The sequence below is a fragment of the Perca fluviatilis genome, chromosome 5, assembly GCF_010015445.1.
Source record: "Perca fluviatilis chromosome 5, GENO_Pfluv_1.0, whole genome shotgun sequence".
Taxonomy (NCBI): Eukaryota; Metazoa; Chordata; class Actinopteri; order Perciformes; family Percidae; genus Perca; species Perca fluviatilis.
Genome location: NC_053116.1, coordinates 12,697,801 through 12,708,642, shown reverse-complemented (window position 1 = coordinate 12,708,642; position 10,842 = coordinate 12,697,801). Strand labels below are relative to the sequence as shown.

At 43.0% G+C, this 10,842-nt stretch overlaps 1 protein-coding gene across 2 annotated transcripts; it reads right to left on the bottom strand.

Moving 5' to 3' along the window:
- Positions 1-4,553: 4,553 nt before the first annotated feature.
- tspy (testis specific protein Y-linked) lies at positions 4,554-10,747 on the bottom strand. 2 transcript variants are annotated; one of them, XM_039799436.1, is made up of 8 exons: positions 9,306-10,747; positions 9,127-9,204; positions 8,924-9,035; positions 8,061-8,215; positions 7,470-7,546; positions 6,996-7,201; positions 6,540-6,587; positions 4,554-6,308 (listed from the first exon to the last, which is right to left on the bottom strand). In XM_039799436.1, exons 1-8 carry the CDS (start codon positions 10,281-10,283, stop codon positions 6,268-6,270), a joined length of 1,695 nt encoding a protein of 564 aa, XP_039655370.1. In that variant the 5' UTR covers positions 10,284-10,747; the 3' UTR covers positions 4,554-6,267. The 2 variants fall into 2 exon arrangements, with proteins under 2 accessions (XP_039655370.1, XP_039655371.1); XM_039799437.1 differs by lacking the exon at positions 6,540-6,587.
- Between the last annotated feature and the right edge of the window lie 95 nt (positions 10,748-10,842).

Genomic DNA, 10,842 nt, shown 5'->3' with positions numbered 1-10,842 from the left:
ATGGGTATGATTAACCCTGTCACTGCTGGTGAGTTTAGCACACTGCTCTACACTCTACTGTAAAAGTGCCATTCATCTATGCCAGCTAGCTCAATAGTTCTCTCTCTCTCTCTCTCTCTTGGCAGAGTTTTTATTTAAGTGGAATAATTCAGTTAAATGGTGATGGGCATGCAGTCACTGCTTTATACAAATGTTTTTCTCATGCACCACGAGGGCCGCAGACCTATTCTTATACATGATTCAGGGGCTAAAATCCTCTATTAAACAGGAGCCGGCTCTGCCACCCGGGACAATGTCACCGTTACTCTCCAGCTCTACATGAGAGCCAGGTCAGCCGAAAAAGGATTCCTTGGATTCCTCTCTGGCTGGCTCTAGAGCTCATGACAACAGTGACAAAGCAACCAGAAAGGGGGGTGGGGGGGGGGCTGGACTGGACGTAAAGGACATCCATCCTGTTAACAGACCCTTGGGCTTGAAATTAAAACAGCTTTCAGAGCGCCTCTCATCATTACTGGCTTTGTGGTGAGCTCTGACGCAGTATGGCGCACTAAAAGACACAAAAGCAGAGGGTGAATGTGTTGTGAGCTACGGCCCTGCAAGACAGTGGAATAGAATAAACACATGAGGCAATGTGGTGTGTCAGTGTGTAAAAGGTCACAGTTCCTGGCAAGCCTCAAAAAGCTTTAATTCCAACTTTTTTTGGAATACATCTTTTAATGCACATTCTCGGGTTTGATACGCTGGCAGAGTAATGTAAGCAGTGACCATATCTCAAGTTGGGTATCAGCCAGATGTGATCTACAGGCAGTGGTGTGTCAAGATGTGTCCAGGAGGGAGTCTTCTTTTTTTTTCCTGGCCCACAGGAGGCATCCCTCTGTTTCCAGCTGAGGAAATGAGTCACTAGTGTGTACCAAGTTCAGGTTTCCGTGTGCTCTCAACTTTGGCCATGGACACCGGGCCACTGACCAGCTCCCACCGCTTCATAAACACCTCCTAACATCATTCATATCTCCTACTGTACCATCCTGTGGTCTTATCTGACCAGCATGCACCCACTACTGTCTCCACTTGCTGAAGAGATAACAACAGTTCTTTCACTCACCAGTGGCATGGCTATTTTTGCTCTTCGAATGTTAGGACAAGGAGCAGGAAATAGTGGCCGAACAGGCAGGTTGTTGCCTCCAACATGATGGATGGATTTTGTATCATGGACACAGACGGCATGGATTAGAAAACAAACCCTGAGTCTGTTTTTTCTGCTTCACAAAAAGCTCTGTCAGGAAGATCTTCAGGTAATGTGGAGGTAGACCTTTATCCCTTAGGCCAACCGAAGGCTCCAGATAAATCCTCGGCCCTCAGACACATCAATCATGACAATTCTTCTATTGTCCCCTGGAGGAAAAACAACCCCATTACCTGTTACCCATTATCTGACCTACTGATGCTATTTCCTACAAGTACGGTATATTGATGAATCCAGAAGTGTTTGAACATGCCTGCTACAGAGAGGCACGGCCAGGGCGTTGCCAATGCATGCTGGGATAGACTACCGTGACCCTGAGAGGAAATTATAGGGTAGAGAAAATAAAGGTACAGCATTCACCAGGATTATTTTCTCCATTTTCAACCACAACACGTCTCACATGGCTTTTTCCTAGTCCTCTAATTATTATCTTACAGGTCAGTAAAAAATGTAAACATGAAAATGCAAGATGAAGGGAACAGGTGCTGTGTGACATCCATGAACTTCACACATCAATGGTTATCAAAGGAGAGAAACTTTGGAAAACCTTTTTGACATAAAGGGTGCATACGTGGCGCACATTCCAGTTACAGCCTGCTCGCCTCGCACTGTATTGAAAATGAGGTGAGTTTTTTTTTTTTTACAGAGAACACTGTACCGGCATACTGTAGCTGCAGCTACCCTGAGATGGAGCACCGTCTGCAGTCATCCAACGTGCCACGTGTCCACCGGGCCAGCCAGCCAGCCGCCATCTGCCTTGAAGACAAGACTGGCACTCTCGCTCGCTATAAAATGCAGCTGGGAGAATCAACAGCTGTTGAAGAAGAGCACTTTCCAAATAACAAGGGGTGAGCGTTAGGGAGGGAGGGAGGGAGGGAGGGAGGGTTACTGTACATGAAAAGGAGGATAGTGAGGATGTGAGGCGGATGAGTGAAAGCACAGTGTCTTTAAAAGGTAAATCCGTCAGCACTCATGCAAAAGCCTTTGGTAATAGCTAGTTAACGGTTTAGTGTCACAATGCAAAAACAGTCCAACATGTTTTTGTGTTTCGAGTGTTTGACTTCAGCTCCATCTTAAACTCCACGACAGACATTGTTTGGGCTCAGAGAATCAGTGAAAAAAAAAATCTGTCACGCTGAAAAAAAAGAGTGAGATTAGAGTGCATGTAGTCTCTCTCTTTGGCGGACAAATTTGCACGACAACATACATGTATATACAGTGTGTGCATGCAGACATTGGATGCACACACACACACACACACACACACACACACACACACACACACACACACACACACACACACACACACACACACACACACACACACACACACACACACTTGTTTTGCTGCTTCAATTAAAATAAAAACGATTTATCTTATCTCTCTCCACACACCCTTCCTTTCCCTCCCACTTTGCACACATCCTGGAGACACTGGCCTCCAGGTGAATTTCAATGTCAAAGACATGAAGGTAACGCGAGCGACGCAATCTGTTCATTCTGTCAAGTGGTGGTGTGTAGGTGTGCGTGCGTGCGTGTGTGTGTGTGTGTAGTGTATGTGCAATGTGATTGGTGGTGGGGGCAGGCCTATTCATCTGTCTGGTGTGATCGTAGCTCTCTGTAACTGGGCCTAGGCGTGAGTATGCACTCTGTGATCTCCCAGATAAGAGTCATCCATCTGCCGCGTGTATCTGTCAGGGCCCAGGCAGCTCCGCTTATCGCTGCACTCATCCATTTCCCTCAATCATACTCACTCTATTCTCTTTTTCTCATTCCTCTCTGTTTTCCCCCTCAATGCACAGTTCAAATGCTGTGCTTCATCTTGATTAGCTGACAAGGCAGACAGTCGCGCGTACGTGCACCGCAGTGTTGAAAACCTGCAAATATGTATGTGACGTGCAGCTTCGGCAAATATGCATGCACGCAGGGAGGTGCATAAAAGAATGCAAGCTTTCACAAACAAACAAACAAACATGTAGCCATGTGCAGAAGCACACACACGCGCACACACACACACACACACACACACACACACACACACACACACACACACACACACACACACACACACACACACACACACACACACACACACACACACACAGGTAGTCAGTATTCAGGGGCCCTACCAGATGACCCACTATAGCTGTGCCTCAGAGAGCAGCACAAGCTCTTTTCTTGTACATCTGACTGTATAAGTAAAATATCCTTCCCAACATCAATCACACAGGTGAAGAATGAGCTGTGGTTATCTTTTCATTTTTCAGTCTGCAGCGACCTAGGAACTACTTTGTGAAACGTGAGAGCATGAAGCAGCATGACAAGATGATTTGTGTACAGTAGCAACACCAGCTCAGCCCAGGGGAGTGTAGTTTACACTAGGGAATCCATTTAGGCTTTTGCCACCCCATACATAACAAAGGCTTCACAGACAACCCTCGGAACCACAAAGCAGCCCGAGGATGGCTTTGTTGTCCCAGCAATCTGTACTTAGTTTGTCACGATCAATATTGTAGGAACCAACCCCATTATTAATTCATAGTCATACAAAACATGTTTTGCTCCGCGGTGGGCTGAATTAAGCTGCTTCAAAGAGGAGACAAACACTGTGTTTCACATGGGATCATTACATGGGGTATAACGCGTTTCCATCATCAGTATTAATAGTATATGCCCATCCGAGACTGCATACCCCGGGTGCTGCTGGGCCTACAGCAGGACAGGTTTTTGCTAGTGGAATATTTATAGCTGTGCATTAAAAGTGGAATCAAGGGTTTAAGTGTACCATTGCAACACCGCTGCTGTTCTTTTGTCTGGGCCTGTCCAAAAATGTCTTGCCCAGGGCTATTTGCAGTGCTACATTTGAAATGTCAGATATCACACACTGCTGTCATATCAAAGCTGGAATACATTAAAGGACAGCTGTATCTCAGTGGGTTTTCTTTGATTCTTCTCTTCTAGAACATGTTGCAGCCAAGTATATATCAAAGAGGTGACGTATATGTAAATAAATCCCACATGTATGCTTTGTTATTAGGAGTTCCTTGGATTTCAGACAGGCATGTATAGGCTAGATTTAATTATTTCTCATTTAAGCACACCTGAACTCTTAAATATTGGCATTAAAGTGCTTAATGATATACCGTATTCGCTCACAACCACAATTAACACCTACAGTCTAATAATGAGATGTGGATATATTCTGAACTACACTGCCATCTTGTGGTTCTGTTATGCACACATTTCAGTTCAGTGGCAAACTAGCTCACTTTGCAAAAATAAATACAGAAATGTAGTCAGAGACAGCTAGTTCAAACAACTGCCTATTTTATTAGGTCAAAAGGTGGACATTTATCTTTAAGCAAACAAAATGAACCAAAGCAACAAACAAGTAGGTATCTTTAAACTACAGTGTTCTATAAAACACAGCACACAAAATATAACTTTCTGGTTATGTTGATGAAAAAAAACTCTCCAGATTATTTGATAAATTTATCCATGGATTAAACACGTGTACTTGTCTTATCCAAAAGACAATGCTGAAATATTTACAGGTCATTGCTAAGAAAAGTAAGCAAATACAAATACTAGTTTTGTTACAGTGCACCCCATAATGTTGCTGTGAATTTAATGACATTTACCGACACTGTGCACAGAAAAAGCCTTGGAAGTGATGGAATCATCCTGTCTTTAACAGTTCATGCTCACAGGCATGCCGACTGTGGACGCGTAGAAAAACGTGTAATAAATACCATCTTTTTAAAAAGAAGATAACACAAACCTTAAAACACATTACGTGAAAACTAATGTTTTAGAAAGCAATTTCAAATTAAGTTTTAAGGGGGAAAAAATACAAAACTCAGCTATTTATTGTAGGAGCATGTTACAAAATGGTGGAATCTACAGAAATGTTCAAACTACGCCATGATTTTAAACATCAGAGATGGTTTAAAGATTAACAGGGGTGGAGGTTGGTGTGTAACAAGACTGAACATAGATGTAGAAGGAAAAACACAGGTAGCATATTAAAACATTTGTTCCTATTTACTACAGTAGAGTACACGTTTCCTTATACACAGCCAACCATAACCAGAGTGTAAATGTCTGAAGATCAGTAAGGTTCTTCCAATAAAACTACAACCATGATCATCCCTGAGAGCGGATTTTGGTTCAGTACTGTGCATCTGAAATGTACTGTCATTATAATTATCAATTTAACTTGACATTTTTTTTGTCTTGTCAATTCTACAAACAGCCAAAACTTTGCCTTGAAATAATCACGTAATAATGTAGGGCTGCAACTAACGATTATTTTTCATAGTCGATTAGCTCATTGGTCTAGAAAATGCTGATCAGCGTTTTCCAAAGCCCAAGATAACGGCTGCAAATGTCTAGTTTTGTTCACAACTCAAAAGATTTTCAGTTTATTGTCACAGAGGCGTGAATAACCTATAAGCTAGAATAAAATGTTTACCTTTTAATAAAAAGATGACTCAAACCGATTTAATCGATTATCAAAATAGTTGGCGAATAATTGAATCGATCAATCTTTGTAGCTCTAAAATAACGCTACTGAAGGTTTCTACATTAATTTGAAGATTTTGCATTGCAAAATGTTATGCCAACAAGTAGCGGCAATCCTGATCTCACCTACATGTGTGCAGGCTGTTGTACAATGTTCCTCACTAAATAGAAGAAAACACTACTTGTATGAAGTGACTGGCATAATATGCCCAAGAACTGGTTTAGAAAAAGAAAAGAAAAAACATTTAGCAAAAAGTGAATCAGAATACACAGTCCCGACTGTATAAAATTGAGGGGAAACCATGCCACCTTGACTTTATTATTACATTTAACCCTGATTTAAAATGCTCCTTTGTATTTTAGGTATAAAACAACAAAAACTGATATTATGTGCATAAAAATGACATTGCTCTGGTACTCTTCGTCAACCTAGGCCTTTTCTTCATCTTCTTGGTCTCTGGTCCCTTGAGGACTCGTCTTCTTCTTTGACATAAACCTCTTCAGGCCTCCTCCTCCTCTTCCTGCTCACTGTCATCAGAGCCTACAGAACAAAACGTAAAGATGGTCTAAATGATCTTTGCGGATATGAAATGTGACCACTACACTCCAAACCCTTTATTTAGCGTTACAGCAAAGCGCAAGTCAGATTGTAAACCAAAAAACAAACAAAAAAGAAGCAAAATTTAAGTTGCAAATTGGAAAAACTAGAGGACTAGTCACCCCACAGGTTTCCAACCACCCCGTTGATTGATTGCTGTGATAGTGGTCTTACCGTCAATCACAATTTCTCCACCATCATCCTCCTCCTCTGGACTCTCATCTGAGGAGGAGATATTCCTGTCTATTCAGTTTAGCCTGCATTACCCAGACATTAACATTACAGCTACAACGAAAGCTAGTCAACCTGACGCTAACAGCAAGCCCTTGGCCTCGAATTCACAACATGAGCCACAGCAAACCGTGGATTTCAAAACACAGAATTGTTTTACAACAGCTACAGTACCAGTCAAAAGTTTGGTCACGCTTTCTCAGTCACTTGAATGGGAAGGCGTGTCCAAACTTACTCTATCTACCAGCATCCAATTTCGAAATATGCTTACGAATACAAATGTAACTATGGAAAACGGGGGGGAAAAGTGAAGGTGAAAAGTGTATCTGAAGGATTATTTATAAATGACTGGTCACTGTACCCCAACCAGCTGTGTATAAGTTCTACTTTAGCACTGACCAGCGCTTGGCCCCCTCTCCTCCTCCTCCTCTTCTTCTTCTTCTTCTTCCTCCTCCTCCTCCTCTTCATCATCCTCGTCTTCCTCCTCCCTGCTGTGGCCTTGTTCCGCCTGACCAGCTTCCTCACCGGGTTCATCGTCTGAGTCGGAGATTACTACACACTCGCCTCCATTACCGTTGTCAGCTGCTCTGGCCCCGCTGCCACCACTAGAGACAAAAATACACACACATTTTTGATAAACAGGACACACACACTCATTGTTTTGGAATGCAAACCACCTGGTATCAGCAGCAGGAAAAAGGGGGGGGGGGGAACTATTAAGGTTTACACATGAATGAACTATAATTTCAAGGCCCTGGGGCAGAGAATATTTCTCAAATTTATAGCTTAATAAGTAGTTTGTCCACTGACTACACATTAGACTGGATGCGTCTTCGGCGCAAATATACACGTGTGAGAATCTCTTAGTTTTACCTGCCGTTCTCCCTGGGTTCCCAGAGTGGAGTGAGGTAGTATCTCAGAGGGTCTCTGTACAGGTCGTCCTTAAGTATCTAAACACCAGAACAGAGGTCATTTCAATACATTACATACAATATGTTTTGGGATATTCGGTATATGCTTAAATACACCATGGTGCTAATTTGAGACAAAGGTTTGAGTATCGTGCACACATTAGAAAAGTGTCAGGATTGTATTGCTTAAAAAAAATTAAATAAAAATCAACTAATATTTCTGGTGGAAGAAATCGGAGTGTGTGCATAACCTTCAATGATTTTAGTTTATCATAAACTGCCCAGAAAGTTGAATAAAAAAGGAAGCAGAAAGTACAGGTCGTTAAACCATTCAGACTTTAACCCTCTTCCAGTACACAGAATGATTACAATTAATGTTTGTCTATCGGGATAAAATGTTAATAAGGTATGACCATAACACTGAAGAATGGATGCAGGCTGGCAGGTCCAAATACAGATCACCAGAGTAGCGAACTTAAAAAAAATAAAAATAATTATGTCTGTGTGATGTAATCATAAACCTGTTTCAGTATGAGGGTGCAGTCAGCTGTACCTGTGCTACATCATCTTGTCCTGGGTTGCTATGGTCACTGAACCAGCTAAAAAAGGTCTGGTAGACCCCACGCGACGACTTCCTGGGTTCGCTGTGGGCCGTCAGGTTCTGTCCACGATGCCACAGGATGGGGTTGGAGAAGGACATGGGCGATCCTGAAACATGAGCAGCCAGGATTAGAAGGTGAGCCAAGGATGTAATGACCATGTAGATTTTAGGTAGCCTCAAAATGCAATTAATACTCATCTTTTGGTTATTATGTACTATCAGAGAATGTTTGAGATTTAAAAAAGGAGGTGCTTAACATAACGTTTGTGTGATAAAAATCGTCCAATGGCACGATTGCTAATGTACATAATGCAATGCAACAGCCCTGCCATGCAAATATTAAAAACATAATATTCTGGCCATCCATATTTACATACATATAACACAACAGTTGCAATACCATCATTTTACTTTGGCATTAACTGCATGGCTGAAGTGTTTTGGTCATTGCAGGTGGGAAGTTGACAAGTTTGTTGAAACTTTTTGTCTGTGGTTTTCTGGCTATGTACTCATCCCTCCCAGCACTTTTCAACAGTTGTTCCAGAGAGTGTTGCAATTTATTTATTTTTTATTCCAAAATATGACTGAACATTGGTGGAAATGCAATGTTTCAGTTTGCAGTTTTCTTGTACCGAATGAAAACCTGTACATGGCAAATGACGATAGTTTGGTTTTGAAAGATGTATTGGCATACTATATTATCACCTACAGTATACATTCCCTTGCAGTGGCGTGATGCAAAGAGTGACCCGACACTGGGGATTCATTATGTATGACAACTATGCCTGGACTTAAATCACCACGCTTATTTATACCTCCCATCCCAAGGTGCAGCTCCTTCATGATAATGTTGTTCTGGAAGTACGGGTTCCGTCTGAAGTGGAAGCGGATCCTGTAGCCCAGTTTATTATTCTTAAAGGACTCAATCTGGAAAAAAAAAAAAGACATGAAGAAATTAATTTCAATACTAGACATACACAATAGCCAGACTTTGTAAGAACACACCGACACTTCCTACCTCAAGATCAGTCATGTAACTCAGAGCATCTTCATCAGTCTCGTCAATGTGAGCTGAGAGATGAGGATGGTTCAACAGCTGGCACATTGAAGTTAAGAAAAGACCCAACAGGTTATTTCAATTACTCAAACAACATAGGAATGGAAAAAAACAGGGACATGTTTTCATTTTAAGGATACAGCTGTCACCCAGAAGCCAGGAATAGTTTTTGTGATGGAGCTGCGCTGATCCAGATGTGGGCGCCGCTGACGACTGATCTTCAGCTCCAGCCGTTGGTGAAGCCGGGCGTTTTTCTTCTCAAGAGCTTCCAGTCTCATCTGTACCTGCGCCAGAAGAGCCACCGACTGTCTCATCTCTGGGGCCATCTTAACTGACACAATGGCACACTCCCCATCATCATTGTCCTCATTGTCTGACGGGAAAGAGGAGCTTGGAGTGGAGGAAGATCCAGATATGGATTCATCACCTTCATCTGCTTCTGGCATCTCATCTGCATCTTCTCTGTCAGTACTGTGCACAGATGTGGAGCTATCTGCAGCAGCTGCCTGCGTTTTAAAGCCCGTTCTTGAGGACTGGTGGCCCCCACGTTGTTTGAATTTGCTCCCCTGTTTCACCTGTTTAACGTTAGCCTTTTCAGATGAGCAAGGAGTCTCTTGACTGTCTTCCCCGTCTCCTCCTGTGAGACTGGCAAGTGCTTCAGCAGCTGCTATGGCTGCTGAGTCGGTCTGGTCCAGAGAAGCTGAGGGACGCTGCTTTATTCCTGCTGTCTTCTCTGTATCTGCCTTTGCGTCAGCAGATCCATGTGCATCTGAGGACTGTGGTTTTTCTGTGTTGCTGGCATCGTGAGCGTCAGCATTGGAGTTGTTGACAGGCAGTGCACTGGTGCGATCCGTGCTTTCTGAACCCTGATCCGCTTGCACAGCAGCTGGTTTCCCCTCACTAACGTTATCTTTTGACTGGCCCTCGCTGGCGGCTATTTCTTTACTCTCAGCGTCACTGTTTTTGCAGTTTTCCGAAGTGACCCCGGCTTCATTTGTTGCGTCACTTACTTTTGTGGACTTGCAGGGGATCGTGGCGCTTTCATCGCGGTCGGGTGATGGACACCGTTTCCTCGATGCAGAGTCAGCGGACTGTTTGCAGCCCGTCAGTTCACTCATGCTAGCTAGCTAGCCAAATAGCTAACAAGCTAGGTAGCCCGCAAGCACAACTAAAACAAACTTAAATGCAATCGATTACACAACTGAACTTGCTCCTTGGATAACCGCTGCGATGTTGTATATCGGACCGTAATGTAACCTACATTCTCAATGGAGCAAGAACAGGAAGCAGCTCTTGTATTTCTCCGCGGCCTTGCGGAACGTTAAAAATTAGCAGGCTACAGCTAACGTTAGTTAGCTCACGTTACCCAATTCGTGTGTCCTCGCAATGATGGCCGCACCACATTTTCACGAATACAAGTTCAATAAGAAATACTCGGTCATATTAAAGAAATCTTCCCGTGCTATACAGCCTTTAGCAAGAACACGCGCTCTTTATATTAGTTTATGTTTGCAATATCCGTTAGCTTACTATCCGTGCACCGACGTGCCAGAAAAACAATCCTCTGATTGGTTACGGTACGCCGCGCTAAAACCTCTCCGCCAATCCTTTTCAAGGGTGTGTTTACATGGTAATCTGTAGCAGTGGTAGAACTGCGCAGCTAGCAAGTGCAGCCAG